We start from the raw sequence: 16,958 nt of genomic DNA, 5'->3' as shown, positions 1-16,958 counted from the left end.
CAAAGACATTGAAAACTCGCCAATTTTCAGTTGTCTCAGAGCCGTGGATCAATGAATGACTTAGAGACATCTCAAATTGAATGCTTCCAAAACGAAAATACTCAACGTTTGGCCATTGGAAACATTATGACCCGAGACCACATCTCACCTGACTTGAAAGCCCTGCATTGGTTACCGGTTGCCAGAAGATCAACATTCAAGCTACTTTGTATCACCCACAAAGCAATACATGGAATGGGACCACTCTTCATCAGGAATAAAACCACCAAACACATTCAACAAAGGAACCTCCGCTCTAAAGTGGCACCTCCCCTCAAAATCCCAAGATACAAGAAAACAACCATGTGTGGCACATCCTTCTCTGTTCAAGCAGCCAAACTATGGAACTCTTTACCCCCAACATAAGATTCACTGACAAACTTATCTTCAGAAAACTACTCAAGAATTGGCTCTTCCCCACACAAGCACTGTATGCAAACAGAAATATACAGCATATCCATCTGTATATAAGCGTTTATTTGTACTTTAGATATGTACCTATATATGTGTATTGCTTTATATAAACATGTAGAATAATTGTTTTAAAAAAATCACATTTTAAGTACAACACTTGAAAACCAGAGTTTATCTAATGCATCTTTAATCTACATATACTTACTTCCTTTATGCATCCATATACCTTCCATGTACTTGGATCTATATATTTATTACTTTTCTCAAAAAAAAAAAGCATATTCAATGCACTACCCTATTTCTCACCCTACACCTCTATCAATATCCTTAATCTACATATACTTACTTGCTTTATGCATCTATATACTTTCCATGTGCTTGTGGTTCTATATATTTATTATTTTCTTCTAATTCAGCATATCCAATGCACTACCCTATTTCTCACCCTATGCCTCTCTCAATATATCTTCTACCTCAACTCTGACTCCTCTTTAACCTCTTTCTACTACTCTTTCCATTCCACTACCATATTTCTCAACCTATACATCGATCAGTAATTCCCTCCATCCACTCTTTCATTCCAAACCGCATACCACTAGTATGATCCCCAAAATAACCCTTTCTAGACACTCCCCTACTCTACCCTGCCTTACGTAATCTGGCACCTCTTACTATAACGATCCCCCAAAACAAGCCTTTCTAAACTCTTCCCATTGACTCTTCCACTCCACATCCCTTTTTACTCATCCCATGACTCCTCCTACTGCTATGACCTCCTAAACAAAAACAAAAAAAGTCTAAATCCATCACTCTTCTATCCCTCCACTATCCTTTTCAAGCAAAATAACAGACTTGTCCACTTCTCAAATTTCGTAATTCACCACTAATCCTTTGAGTTCCAAAGTAGCGTGCTACTCGCGCTTCAACCCTTCATCAGGGGTAGCAAGGACTATATAAATGCAAACCTTTTTCCCTCTTCTATCCCTCCACTACCCTTCTCTATCCAAATAGCTGAATAACATATCCACCACTCAAATTACTTTCATTTCACACTAATCCTTAATGGGTTCCAGAGTAGCATGCTACTCGCCAAAAAAGTGCTTCGACACCTCGTCAGGGGTAGTAAGCGCATTATAAGTGCAATTACAGTACAATACAATAACATGGTAAAAAAAATAAGTGGGTAATAACGAAATCGGGATAATACTAAATATCTGCCTTTTCCTCCTCTGTTCCCGCTTGAAGCAGCAAGCACCCCCAGGCTCCCCTAAGCTAATCACAACTCTGCAATGCAGCGTTGTGATTGGTCTGAGTGCTGTGGTCCGGCATTTAGACAGGCAGTGGGAGCCTGTGCATGTTCCTCCCCATGCTATGTATTACAGCCTGGTGAGGAACATGCAAGGTGCGCATGACTGTTTAGCCGGCCCAAGATGGAAGGCCAAACTGTCAAGCACACTTAAGTGCCCACCACTCATCTCCTGCTGGCTGTGACACAGCCAAGCCCCGCAAACCTGCCTGACAACAGAAAAATAAAATGATAATAACATAGTGCTATTGTCATTTTATTTTTCCTTTTTCCACAGCTCAAAATGCAGTGGGGCGGCACTCCTCCTCCTTAGCAGAGGAGCCGCTGCTGCCTACATGTGTGCTGGGCCAACATGTAGCATTAAAGACAAAAAGAAGGAAACAGAACAGGACAGTTCGAAACTACTTTTGCCTAGTTTTAAAGATAGCATCTAACTTAACCCACTTGTAAATTAAATGTGCTTTTTCATATGTAGGTAATGGCAAGCATCTCTGTCATAGAGTGTGCATGTGTGAAAGACGTGGTCATGTACTGAGATTCCGAGAACAAACTAAAAATGAAAGTAAACTGAGGCACCATTCAGCTCTGGCCCACGTTTAAACCTGAGAAGCACCGCAGTCACAAATCGGCATAGAGAGATGGTAACTTCACTTCTCAGTTTTTCCCTCCCATTCTTTCCTGAATCGATGACTGTGCTGCATTGCAGCCTGTAGTTATGAATTGGTAAAGTGAACTCAGGGTGGTGCTGCCTTATGTTTCTTTCAGCTTACTGTCCGCAACGTCCAAGAGATCCGGTGACAGTGTTGGCTGAATTTACAATGCATGTCATACAGCATTGTGGTACTTTAATTGCCACAGGCAGATTTGTGTTGCAGGGCTGCAAACGAGTAGTGAGCTTCTTGGCAGTCCATAGATATTGGATAAACATGACTTAAATGATAAAGTAAGAATGTGTTAGAGATGTTCAAATATGTAGGGGGTAAGAGATTAGACTTGTCAGGGAGGCTGCATAAGAAGCAAAGTGGCATGTTTCTTTTCTTAAAAGTAACACTAGATGGATTTAACCACATCAAACAGAAATGGTAAAGAAAATTGATTTAAAAAAAGATATACGGTAGAAAATGATTGAAGGTATTTTGAAAGCAAAGACAGAACTGGGACTAAGTTCAGTATGAAATTGCAGCATGCATCGAAATGAGTAGAAGCACCTTGATCTGCAATGTGTGTGCCCTGTATTTGTAAACATTGACAATTGGAGTGTTTTATCAGAATGTGTCCTACTAGCTCTCCCATTTGTTCTGAACTATCAGAAATAGGGGTCCAAAATGTTGAAAACACTTGCTGACCTACCCAGCCACTTTTTCACAGCTTGTCTCTCTTTCGTGGGTATAAGCTAGTTACGACCCCTGCCTTTACCTTCCTTGGGTAAATGAATGACAGAATCTGTGCAATTAACCTTTCTCTCTAAGTGAATTTCTTCCAATCTTCAAATCATTGATTTGATGGTAACCGGTTTTCAATTTTGCCTTTCCAGCTTTGTCAGAAGATCTTCAGTATCCTCCACCACTTCCCTCAGAAAAACCCATTGGTATCTTTTATAATGATGCAGATGAGAAGTCTAGTAATTCAGGACGAATGGGAATGGAAAATCGGGTAAGACACAACACAAAAATTTGAGGTATATGTTTCTTTATCTGCAGACAAGTGCAGGTTACCTAGGAAAGCACCTTTTTGTTATTTGTGGGTTTTGCTATTTTATGCCAATCTCTTTTAGAAGACAATTGCATTTCCTGAATATTTGGCACATGAAGTAATGTCTGTAATTTGATATTGATGTGATGGGATGAAAGAAGTATGGGTTAGACTCTATTTCAAAAGATGCATCCAATGACTTTAACCTGATAACTCATAGGCAGGTGGCCAACCCCAGGTGTCAGAGGCATAGTTTTTGACACGTTATAGTGTTAGATCTATTCTTTGTCAGTATTTGGAGGTCCATAAATTAAGGTGAGAGAGCATACTAGAACATAATCACATAGCTTGTCATTTTATGCTATAGAGTGAGGATGTATATTAAATGCCAGCTTGCTTGCCAGAAATTTTGGACCGAGCTACTGACTCTTTTGCTCCAGACCTGTGGTGAATCAGAATTTTGTCAGGTGAGTATAGAGGATGTTTTGGTTTGTCATCAGAAGAGCGTGCAGCAAATAAGCCATTGTTGCAGGATTTGCTAGTGGCTTAGATTTTGGTGGTCTAGCCTCATTCCATATTTAAAGTTTGTTGCATCCCCCCACATGAATAGCACTAGCAACCAGTTATCTAACCATATATGAATGTGTTTTCAAGTACAAACTACTATAGTTGGAACTGTACACAGAGTGTGACACCTACTCAAAGCACAGGATATCTCTTTCTCACTCCCAATCTCTCCCTCTATATAGGTGCATCTGTAGTAGACTGTGACTTAAAGTGGGGAGGGCAGTCTCTTTGAAACGTTTTGAGAATTTCTTCAGGAAGATGAGTTTACCAAGCATTTTCTACCGCCCATTAGCCTTTTCCCAAAATATCTGAACAATTGACATCCTCTCCAAACTTCAGTTTAAAACTGTTACCTAACCATATTCAGTGTAAGGTCCACAATATACTTTTCTTTTTTAAAACCTGTTTTTTCAGCTGTTCTAGTTTTTTTCTATTGTTTTTGGCATACTTCATTTGTTGGTTTGTTAACCCGCTAAATTGTTTGTGTTTTGTTTCTCAGAGATTGCTTACATTTTTTGCTTTTCTATTAGTGTACATACTGCAGTTACACACAGATACTAGAGACACAGCTCTGAATTTTCTTATTCTTTCACAAATGCAGACTCACTCTTGGCTATATTTTTGGTGTCATAAGGGTTGCGTTGTAGGATGATGTCATATTTGTCTCTCAATGAAGAATGTTTTGAGTTCTAGTTGTGATGAAATCTGATGTTAGGCAATAATTTTCAGTACTTTGGGGCTTTATGGGCAGAATAGACTTGAATGGTAAATTAAAGAGTCCCTCCCGCCCAAGACAGTCCATGATCTTTTATCCTAGTCTTGGCACAGTACTCCTAATTTCCCCTATGTATAGGTGTCTAGCTAATGACTAAAAAGACTTGACTGTATATTTTTTGGAAACCTGTTACTGCTAATAAAATGCAAACATGTAAAAAATCCAAGAAGGGCGTTAACAAAAAGAATAAGCAATAAAAGAGAACTCCAGATGAATACAAATACGTCTGTTGCATTCTGAATTGAACTTTCAAACTTTTACCAGAGTTTGGAAACTCAATGGAACATCAAGTCTTAATCTTTGTGCTCTTTGAAGCCAAGTCCCTTCTAGTGCTCCCCTGTCCCTCCCAAACCTATATCTAGTTGCAGCAGATTGTCTCATTAATGTTTGGCAGATTTCTTTTTGTTTTTGTTTGCTGTAACAGTAAAAACACAGTCTGGTTTCCTGTTCTGATTTACATGGTGTTTGCTTGCTGTTACAGTTGCTAAAGTTAGCCCTTAGCTTTTCTCGATTCATTCTGCTGAATATGGTTTATGTTCCTCCTGCCCATGCCACAGCTGGTACAGAAAAGAGCAATGTCGACCAAGTTCAGAATTCAAAGGAGAAAGGGCAAGGTTTAATGTAAACATTCTCTGCCATTTCTTCCAATCTGGTTTCTTACCAAGCAATGGCACTGACACATCACCAGTCTTGGTCATGGGGACCACCTCTTTAAAATGGACAGAAGTGACCCTTGTCTCCTACTTCTACACTCTACAGCTTTAGATACCATTGACCAACAAAGCCTGATCAGCATTGTGCCATTGCGCATAGGATTTAACAACAAAGTACTTCTTCTGCACATGCTCGTCTATTATCAGGTTATCCAGCTGGCGATCTTCAAATCCCAGCATCAATTGATGGTTTGTTAAGTGCCCTAAGGATCTGTTCAGACCCCTCGTGCTGACCCTCGTCTGCAAGAACAAATGGGTCACCTACAAGGCAACCGATGCTATAACACCCTACCTACAATAACTACCAAGCATAATCAATATCTCCGGATAGAAGCTCAACATACAGTGCCAAGATGTTGCTAGACTTTGATTCAAGAAGTACCAAAAGGAAAAGACCAGACAACCAACCTTTCCAGACTTCATACTCCGAATCTGCAATAGTATGGCACTGCATATCAGTCATTTTCCTTTCCTCTGCCAGCTCAAGGTATACCTCATCCACCACTAATGAGGAAACTCTGTGCTCCCTCTGTGCCTGGATACATACTGTGAACAGATCTCCCTCATAATTTCCTTACTCCCCCTCTTTGGATGCAATCTTGAATCGTTCTCCGCCACCAGAGCTGTATCCAGCAGCACCCCTGCTTTTTAACTAGGGTTTCACTACATAGGTTCCAGTACAAGCATACGTACAGCGTACTTGTCTTTATATGAGCTTAATAAGTTTGCAAAAACCCAGAACATTTCTTTTCCTATCCAATAGAAACATTTCTCTCAACCCAAAGTTGCTTTTGGATGAGACTTCGGGGTTGCTTTTTACATAATCTGGAGTTAAGAAATCATTTGCATCCAGTGTATGTTTCTTTATCATATACAACTAAAACATGCATTGCCTCTTAATCCATTTCTGATGGAAAACTGTCTTGTCAGTTTTAATATCAGCTCGGACACAATCCCATCAATGATCTCTGATTAACACACGTCAGAAAATATAGACTGGTTTCGATTCACCAATCGGCACACACAAGCCATATTTCTTTTACATCCTTTCCTGCGATATGTCCTTCAGTGATTTGCTCTCTAATTGAAAAGTTTTGCAGCACAACATGTGAGCATTTAAATATACTTAATATAAGTTAGGATTTAATAAATTTAACAGGCATTTTTTAAATGTGAATTGCACACATATGTGGGGCCCTCGTCAAGCCAATGGTAGCAGAACCTACACAATGAGCGCTTTTGCTATTATAATAATTTGTTGCAAAAAAGATTAGCTAAAACAAAAAAGTGATGGTTTGAATTCCTGAGTTAATCTCGACCACTAGTAATTGCTCCGTGCACATATCGGTTTGGTTTTCACCACTATGCCACTCCAAATAGGAGCAACTACATGCACATCCGTCTTCTTCCTGCACCAACAGGCACAGCCTAGCCCAAACTACCAGGTTAGGTCCTTTAAAGACAGAAATGCAAGTACCCCTTTTTGGAAGCTTTTTAGGATTTAATGTTTATTTTATCCATCTATTTTTGTCCTTCGGTGTCATCTACTAGATCGTTTACCTAAACTGTCCATGCCTATGGGTATAGTTGATCCAACATCTATTAAAACCTGAAGATTCTGGGTCAAGCTTCAGGTTGTGGCATGCCTGAAAATTGCATCTGCACACTATGCAGGCAGTTCTGTTACGTCAGTTAATTTTTCTGTTGAGACGGTCTGTGCTATCTCTCAGATAATCCACGGGATACTCGTTGCACCAATGCAGGGTTGGAGGCAGTGTTGTCCTCCAGAATAGATGAGGCAATGTGTCCCTAAAGATAAGATTCAAAATAAGCCAGTAAATAGGATTGACTTAAAAAGGGGGATTTTGAAATCATTTAGAAAACCATGAAGGTTTATTAAAAACAAAAAGTGCAAAAATATACCAGTCTCAATAGATCAGTCATAGAACATAGACATATCCATAAAGGCTCTAAATATTTAGAGTAGAAGAAACAATAATCAATAATTGGAGATTAGACTAAGTCCAGAGTGTACAGAAACCAATAGAAAATTGGCTGCATCCCTAATAGAGGCCCAACGAATCTGGTTCACCCCCCAAAACAGGTCTTTCTTACAGTGACTTTTACAATGGAAATCTCTCTGTGAGCATTGGGTGAGTAAATATAACAATACATCGTCAAATCTCAGTCCAACATTATAAAACGTCATGTATATTGCCACCAGCTCTATTTCCCTAAATGAATAATATGTCCCTTCTGATCTAATGTCATCAGTGGTGTTAGAACAAATCTGACTACATAAACAACGGAAAGACTACAGTGAGCGAGCAAAAAGAACCTTGAAAAGTAACTAAAGGATTCCTCCAGAGTCCTTTGAGAACAACATGTCATCACAAAGCAGCAGTACACATTTTGTCCAGGCCTAGATGAGACCTAGTTTGGCCAGGAAAACAAAGGTCTGTACAGCTCAGCATTATTGTTTCGGTTGCAAAAGATTCATGTAAATAAGCACATATAATTCTAATGAGAAATTAGCTATAATTAGATGATGTCATCACAACAGTTACTGTCCAGTGCTGCTACATTGAAAATGTCCTGTATCAATTGAATAGGTTTTGTGTAGCACTTAATATGGAGGTATCTAAGTGCTGGGTGGGTTCTGATGGAACACTGACACAAGAGGCATCCAGCGGCCTGATATAGAAGGTTATTAAACTGTTAGTAGGCTTCCGTATGCTGGACCGCAGAACACATTCTTGATATCCAGCTACTCTCTGGGAGGTGGTGATGAAGGAAGTTCGGCCAGCAGTAAACGATACATAGTGTCGCCTTGTGTTCTAGAGTTATTTATCTCCTTTCTGCTGGAGGGTAACATGAGTGTGTTTGAATAAGTCTGGTTCTGCATGATATGCCCTGAGGCGGTGTGCTCTGGCGAGATGCATACAAGGGTGAGACAAACGCATATGTCCCATGAACGTTGCAAACGCAATGTCCCTAAACAGTAAATATTTATCCCCTCACTCATTTAGGGTTTTTGTATAGTGCTTAACATGTTGCCATTGGTCTACTTCTAAGTGCATGTGATTTACTAAGTCAGTTGATTTACTCATATGTTTCTAAGTTGGTTGGTGTCGAGGAGTCTGAGGCCTGCTAGGGGGACATTGCAGGCGTATGACAAGTATACAGATATCTGCCACAGAGAACGTGGTGTGATGAGGAAATATCACAAAAGTGCAATTTTTTTTGTCTCACTACCCTGCTTAGTTGTGTGCTCAGGACTGGCCCCTGTAGGCACCGAGTTTTGTTCTCAAACATGTCTAAATCAGAGAGTCCAATTGTAGATATCTGCTCTCAAGATCATGACAGCAGCAGAGCTCTCCTGGCAGGTGTTGATTGCTAGATTTGTGATTAAGCATTGTGATGTCCAAGGTTTGTACTAAAGCTGAGCATGGGCATGTTGATTAATACAGGATAAACCTTTGAGCAGGTAGCACAAGGAAGCTTTTGCACCTTTTTCTTTCGCAGCAAATGCTCACGAGACTGGTAAATGTAGAGCACAACTACTAAATGTTTCTTACTCGTAGGATTTCAATGTTCATGATAATTAAATAATTTCAGGCTTAAATAGAGAAGGCGCAGAAAGAAAAGGACTGTATTGCAGGCCTCTCTTGTTATATTCCAAGGGTTTGGAACTCCATCCCAGGCAAAAACTGCCAGGCACCCTACCTCCTCAAATGTAGAAATGATTTCAGGTGTAACCTCCCATTTGCCAGATACGTTGGATGAGTGTTCTCTAACTCATCATTTCTTAACCCATCTCCCCTCTCACTAGAACCTACCCCACCACATGCATCATTTCGACCAGCTGCCCATCCATCCCCTTTTTGCAGGTGTACCATCCTTCCTCCCTTGCTGGAGCACAGCCACTTGAACTAAAACCTGTCACCTGTGTGTCCTTGTTGCACTTTTATGCGTACCTAATTGTGGCCGCTCTCTCCTGCACCCTCTCCCATTGCATTGTATCCCAACTCACTCCTTTATGTGCTCCATTGCTTTGTAACCAAGGTTTCCCTACATATTTATTTCCCATACCTCATAGTCCTAAACTGTAACAATACATTCTTTGCCGAATATAGGGTTTTTTTGTGCTAGTCGGGATTGTTGCTCACACCTCTAAGTAAACTGACTGCGGCCAAACTTATGAATGTATTTTTTAATATTATTATTTTTTTTGGACCACTGCTTTTTTTCTGAGCTAGAAACTGTTCTTCGGCATTGTGTTTCCACGCCAGAACATGCCCATTGAAACCATTCATCTCGAAACTAATCAATTCAGTGCCTCAATAAATGCCTCTTAGCTCGTAGAGTGTCCAGGAGGGATGGAACAAGGTATGCAAAGTGATAAGAGCACTGGCTGCTACGCTGCAGTTGTTCCTGTCGATTTACTGGAGAGTGTCCATGAACAGCTGCAGCAAAGGACTCTGGCTAGCTAACCTGATCTTCTCCAGGGGTGTTGGGTAGAATATGAGTCCCCAGCCTTCCCAAGACATTTTTTAATGAGTTTGAGACCCCAGTCAGTGCATTATTCAGTACTTTTCCAAAGTGAAGTAAACAGTTCAAATAATATGCATAAATTATTAAAATCTTAAAGAACAGGGGCCGTATTATGAATACAACGCACTTTCCCGGTTTGCACTACGGCGCACCTTTCAATAGGTGCCCCGGGTGCAAACAGGGACAATGCTTCATATGAGAAAGAATATGCTGCCCAGTGTGCGGCTGTCTTTAGAGCAGTACATTCAAGTAAAATACAGAGATGCTGTTTGAAAGCTGCTCCGTGTTTAATAGTGCAGACGACAACTCGCCTGCACTGTCAAGAGGGTAGCGAGCTCCCCTTGCAGGCAGGTGCAGTGAGTGACTGCACCGCCTGCAAGGGAATGTGCGGGGGTCCATTGGACCTTCTTTTTCAGCTGCCTTTAGGGGGCACACTGAAAGTGCACCTGCTTTTTGTGGCACTCTTTCAGGGCACCTTTAATGAGCATGTTTGCCTCAGCGCCCGCGTCCTTAATATGGCACAGGTGTTAGAGACAAAGTGAATTCTTCATTTGCATGAGGCTAGGTCCCCATGCCAATGAGGGAGCACCCTCTTATGATAGCGCTGGTGCAACATGTGCATTACAGAAGGGGCCGCACAAGCGTCTGCGGCCCCCTCTGTAATACCATTGTGCTCCAGGGGCGCACATAGCGCCCCCAGGGCACAATGTATGATACGGCCCCAGGATGGCACTTTGATTAAGTATACCTTACAGCTTCATACAGCTTCATACAGGAGAGACAGGTTATAAATTACACTGAGCGTACATGCCTTGCTTCCAGAGATCAGAACTATATGTATTTGGCCCATGCTGTAATTCATGCTGTCCTAAATGATGGAAAGGAAACTGTTGTGCACATATCCGGACTGGACTATACAAAGACATCCTTCCAAGCCCCCTAGAAACACTGGATGCCCAAGTGAAATGCAGCCTTTTTACTCAAAAGACCCTATTCTTTATGCTCCTAGACTGACTTGCACTCAACTAATTTATTTGTAGATCAGCTCCTAGAATGCATGCTAGGTCAGCATCGTACACCACCCCTTATTTAACTCTCAGAATACTTTAAAACATTAATGTTTGCGAAGTACCTGACCCACACATCCTGACACAACCAATATACCTCCATTAAACGAGACTCTGCACCACCCTCAATACTTATGTGCTCCTAAAACTAAATTTGCGAGACATAGCTTCCAACTGGAAACTTCCCACTCCACCCAGTGGCGCAGGGGATAGGGGAGTGGACTGGTGTGCAACACAGGTAAAGCCCCTATATGAAGCCCTAGGCTGTCCAGCTAAACACCGTAAGGTCTGGGGCAAATGGTTGGGTCAAATCGACGGATTACGTTTTACTTGATTGAATGTATGTACCGCTTGTGGCATCCCTGGGTCGCGAGCTACCATGGCTCGACATCCAAACAAATGTGGGACTTCTTAGCATTACTGAGCTGTATTGTATTGCTGATCTTTTTTTAGATTTTTTATTTTTGTTTAAAATCAATAAAATTGTTTATTAAAAAAAACGAAATTTGCATTGTGTAAGGCCAGGTGCACACAGATGCTTTGTCCAGTATTCACTCCTTCACAGATGTAGACTGTGATTGATTATGGTCCTACTTCTGTGTTCCTATTCCTAGATGGTGCCCGCTAGTGGTCTGTCTCCCTTCCAAGCCCCCAAATAGCTACGGTTCAACAGGTTATATTTATTTAGGGAAATCTACTTTTAACTGTTGAATCCTAGAAGCTCTTCTATGTGCCGAATTAGGGGGGCAATCCATATCTTCATTTAGCGCTGTATTGTACTTGATCTAGAACCCACCATTTCTAATAAAGGGGGGTAGTCCAAGAGTATATTCAAAGCTATCTGGAGGATCGATTTAGACTTGACATTTGTGAGTCCTTTTTCCACCTGAGCTACAGGTCTAAGGCGGCTTTACTGGGTAGTATTGTCACACTGAACGTGTTTGTGAGCTTGTTTCTTGCCAAAATGTTTGCCATCTGAGGTACATGTAACTCATTTTGCTTCGAATTACACAGGCACCACCTCCTGGTGATTACAATGGAGTAGGTTAAGGCTGTCATCTTGCCAGGGTGTGTGGGTTTTTTTCTTTTTGGAGGATACTGTTCATCCTTTCTGTTGACTCATCGACCAGTTCAACTTGGTTCTTCAGCCCAGTGGATCAGCCACGTGACCCAAATGGTCAGGACCGCAAAGGGCCTACTTCTGATGGTTGCCCTTAGCTGTTTGATCCTGTTTAGGTAGTAATAGGCCGTGATTCCAGTGACTGTGCACTCTTTAACTACAGGTGATCTGACAGTATTCCGATTCTGTTCCCCCTACCTCACATGTAGCAAACATTAATCCTTGTCTAGAATTGCCTTCTTCTGCCTCAACCACTGTACGTTTTGTCCAGCTCTCTCATCTAGTCTCCTCAGTTTTCCTCTGATGTGCTTCGTTTGCACCTCGTATCTGTCTCTGAACTGCCTCCCTTCTCTTGCCTGTTCTCTTCACCTGTGATTTGTTACCTGCTTCATAACTCCTGTGTTTGACTGCTACCTGTAGATTACCTAACTCCGAAACTGAATTCCATTTACCTCCCATGTGCTGCATGCATTGTTTTAGTGACATTTATTTTGAACCCCTTCTCCTACCTTCCAGGCAACAGCAATGATTTGTCTCAAATCTGCGTCAGTTGTTTGCTTGTCTGCTCTGCTGTAATGTGTTCATCAGAATGTCAATCACTGTTATGTGGGTACTGCATGGGATGTTGCCTTCTGGATAGATGTATTTGAGCACTGCATATTGCACTTCCTATGATCTGGGATTAGCCAGTGAGCTGCTTATGTGTTCTGGCACCAGCGCAATTAAAAGATCTCTGCATACTAACTTCCAGATTTGCTTATAACTAAGTGTATTTTGTATTAATGCCTCATTCTCTGAGGTTTGCTCTTCAAGTACGACCTAATGCTCTTTCTGCACTTCTCTTAGTTTTTTTTTTGGCTCTCCTTGGCCTAACCAATGCACACAAGGGTTTAAAATACTGAAATGTCTTCCTTTTATCTGGGTTCCCCACTTGCTACATCATGAGCCTAACATAACTTTGGCCCTCGTACAGCAACTATAACGGTTCCAGGCTCCAGCAGAAATAATAATGTATGTGAGTACGTGCACACACGCACCCACAGACAACTTCATACCTATCATTATGAGGACCCATCCTTTGACCCTAATGAAGTGTGTATTTACTATTCTAACTCCATGCATGCTTTAATATCCGAATTAAGCTGCAGTGGCAAACTGATCATGGGTAGCCAGCAGTACTACTCCTTAAGGATGGGTCAGCTACCTGCGTCACTGCAGTAATAGATCCTGCTGGAAACAATGGATCGTGGGCAGGCTGCAAAAGTGATGACCAAATCTTGGTAGGCCTGCTCTCCGGCTGACTTATTTCATCAGGTCTGGGTATATCCCTCCCCACCGGATCTTCAATCTTTACATTTTATGGTATCATATGGCTCCACGCTTTCCTCGCTCCTCTTTAATGGATGAATGCTACCTCTGGCTCCAGTGATGACGACCTGCAATCTAAAATGTCAGATGTAAGCCGACGACACGTATCTAGTGGCACAGCTGGAAGAGAGTGGCGGGTTTAGCTGTTTTATAGTGGTCTGTGATATATTTTACCCTGGGTAAGGGACAGTATATTGGTCCTTACCAGGTGTAAGATGAGGTCTTGGACCTAGTGGCGGCATAAGTCTCCCCATGATCTCGTCTGGCCTAAAATGTAGTGCCATCCTGCACGGACAGCTCAGTTGACAGAGCGGAAGAAATATTGTGAAATTACTTTTTGAACATACTTTAGGAATAATCTTACATTCGTGTTATTTAAGAGAGCATGTGATTAGGCTCAGCTGCAGGACATTTCTCTTAAAAATGGCTCACATCTACCCCTGCTTGCCCCCACACCTCCCCCACACACCTTGAAACAGCCATTGGGGCGCAGAGTGCATGCTGCAATAACCTCTACTATATAACATAACATGCTGTGTTCCTGTCTTAGACTAAGCAGTGTATAATGTACTTTTGTCTTTAGTTATAACTTTTATCATTTGACTTTGACCCTCTGTCACACTCCTGTTTTTGTAGGAGCCTGATAAGCCAAGTTGGGCAGAGGGAGCCTGGGCCCTGCCGGCATTGCCAACAAGGTGAGCACATGTGAAGTACCTGCAGCTTGTTTTGCTCTTGAACATTTTAGCAACGCATCTCTCAGTGCTGATGTGAGATAGTTAAAATAGTAGGAAATAAACGTGATTACTTTCCACCTTTTTGTTAAAGGGCAGCAATAAGTCAAACCAATTAAAGATCTTAGAAAAAAAGTTTGATCCATTAAAATGTCTGTCATAGGCTGTTGCTGTTTAGGCTCTTTGATTCTTTGGTTTCTTAATCCTAAAATGCAAAAAAGTATTAAGTTTCAGATCAAAACCAGGGATTAATAAAGTGCCCTGTCTTTTTATCTACCCAACAATAACTATGATATTAACAGGAACAGTGCTCAGTCACTTCGGTGTTGTTAAAATGCCGCACTATTATGTAATGTAATGTAATGGGGTTTTTATAAAGCGCAGGTTGCACTCCAGGGAGCATCTTTGCGCTATAGAGAAGAATCAGATCCTGATGATGAAACAAGCGGAAGGTAATTAGACTAGATTTTTGCACTGCCATTCAGGGAGAGCAAAAATCCAAGTCTTGAGGGCCTTTCTGAAAGTCGCTTCTGTGGGGATTTGACGGAGGGAGGAGGGAAGAAGGTTCCAGGCCTTGGACCCAAGTACTGCCAGAGATTTTCCTCCTTTAGTCTTGAGTCTGAACTTAGGAATGGTAAGAAGATTGGCCGTTTGAGACCTAAGGCATCGCATGGGGTTATAATGTTTAAACATTTTTAGAATGTAGTTGGGTCCCTTTCCATTGAAAGCCCTAAAGGTGATCAGTAGAATTTTAAAGAGCACCCTTTTGTTAATGGGCAGCCAGTGTAAAAGGTTCATTGCTGCCGTAGCTGAGGTCCTCTTTTTCCATCCTAGTACTAATCTGGCAGCCGCATGCTGTACAATTTGTAATTTATGGCGGACTTCTTTGTTAGTCCCTGCATATAGGCTATTACAATAGTCGATGCGGGAGGTGATAAGGGCTACTGCGACCGTTTTCCTTGCAGGAAGGGGAATTAGGTCGAAGAATTTCCTGAGTCCTTTGATGATTCCGAAGCAGGTCCCTGCTACGGCTGTGGCTTGCTGTTTGAAACTCAGGGTGGGGTCAAATTTGATCCCTAGGTTACGGACTGAGGAGGCAGTGCTAGGGGGAGCAATGGCATCGTCCGGCCACCATACTGAGGGATTGAAGAAATTATCCTTACCAAAGGGAAGGATTTCTGTTTTCCCAGTGTTGCACTTGAGATGATTCAAGTTCATCCATCTGAAAGTGGCGGTAAGACAGCTTTGGAGCCTTCTTTCGGCTTCTTGGGAATCATTTTCCAGTATTAGGATGAGCTGGGTATCATCTGCATATGCAATGGTGTCAATACCAAAGGATGAGATAAGAGTGATTAGCGGGGCCATGTATATGTTAAAAAGTGTGGGACTTAAGCAGGATCCTTGAGGAACTCCAGATCCTACTAACTTTTCCTCTGATCTGTACTGTCCTAAGACCACAACTTGTCTTCTATTCACAAGAAAGCTCTTTATCCAGTCTAATGCGGTTCCAACAATTCCTGCCGCGGCTAGTCGGTCTAATAAAATGGCATGGGACACCGTATCAAACGCCGCGGAAAGGTCTAATAGAACCAGGACTGCTTTCTTTCCCTGATCTAATGCTCCACGGAGGGTTTCGGAGGAAAAGATCAGGGCTGATTCTGTGGAGTGTTGGGCTCTAAAGCCTGCCTGGTTGGGATGCCAGATGTTATTATTTTCCATAAAGGCAGTAAGTTGTTTGTTAACAGCTTTCTCTGTAAGTTTACAGAAGGCTGGGAGTAGGGAGATCGGACGGAGATTTGTAAGGGTAGCGGGGTCCGGTAGTGCTTTTTTTTGCAGGGGTTTGACTGCTGCGATTTTCCATTCATCAGGGACCAGACCTAGGGTGAGTGAGGAGTTTATGATGCTATTGATAAATGGGTTAACAACCATTATTAGTGAATGAAGCACTAGCGGAGGGCAGGGATCAAAGGGAGATCCGGATGTAAGTTTAAGGATTTCTGTCTGCGTTTCTTCTTTGCTTACCGGTTGAAAGGAGGCAAAGGTGTTGAGTTTTAGTCCGGAATTAATGACCTTGTTCTCCTCATTACTGTGGGGTTGTGGGAAATCTTTGGTCAAGGATAAGATTTTTCCCTCAAAGTAGTCTGCAATAGTGTTGCAGAGACTCTGTGAGGGGGGGATAACTTTCTGCATAGTTATGGGGTTGAGGAAAGTGTTAACAATATTAAAGATTTCTTTTTGTTTGTTCTTGCTATTATCGATGGCTTCCTTGTAGTATTCCCTTTTGGCCGTTTTAATCGACCTGTGGTATAGACGACGGGCGATTTTGTACATATCTTGGTCGTACTCTGTGTAGTTGAGTCGCCACTTTCGTTCAAGAGCCCTAACTTTCCGTTGTTCCTCTTTTAGAGTGAGAGAGAACCACGGGGCGATAGGTCTCTGTTTTCTCCTGGTCCTCAAACAAGGAAGAGTAGACTCCTGGTCCTTTATGAGTGAGTTGATCCATTCCTTAAAGGCCTGGCTGTCTTTGTCGGGGGCTCCCGACAGAGTCGGTCTAAATGTGTCAGCTTTTATCAGGAGATCTGGTTGTCCTATCAGCTCTTTCCAGCGGGGTC

The 16,958-nt window shown here is 41.9% G+C and overlaps 1 protein-coding gene across 1 annotated transcript in view; it reads left to right on the top strand.

Annotated features, from left to right (window-relative positions):
- SH3D19 (SH3 domain containing 19) overlaps positions 1-16,958 on the top strand; it is a 524,308-nt gene that overhangs the window by 378,888 nt on the left and 128,462 nt on the right. Inside the window, exons 9-10 of the mRNA XM_085641658.1 lie at positions 3,294-3,412; positions 14,252-14,310. Coding sequence (XP_085497784.1) covers positions 3,294-3,412; positions 14,252-14,310 — 178 coding nt within the window. The remainder of the gene's footprint in view (positions 1-3,293; positions 3,413-14,251; positions 14,311-16,958) is intronic.

This window comes from Triturus cristatus, chromosome 2_2 (assembly GCF_964204655.1).
Source record: "Triturus cristatus chromosome 2_2, aTriCri1.1, whole genome shotgun sequence".
Classification (NCBI taxonomy): Eukaryota; Metazoa; Chordata; class Amphibia; order Caudata; family Salamandridae; genus Triturus; species Triturus cristatus.
The sequence above is the reverse complement of the archived record's forward strand: the minus strand, read 5'-3'. Positions and strand labels throughout refer to the sequence as shown.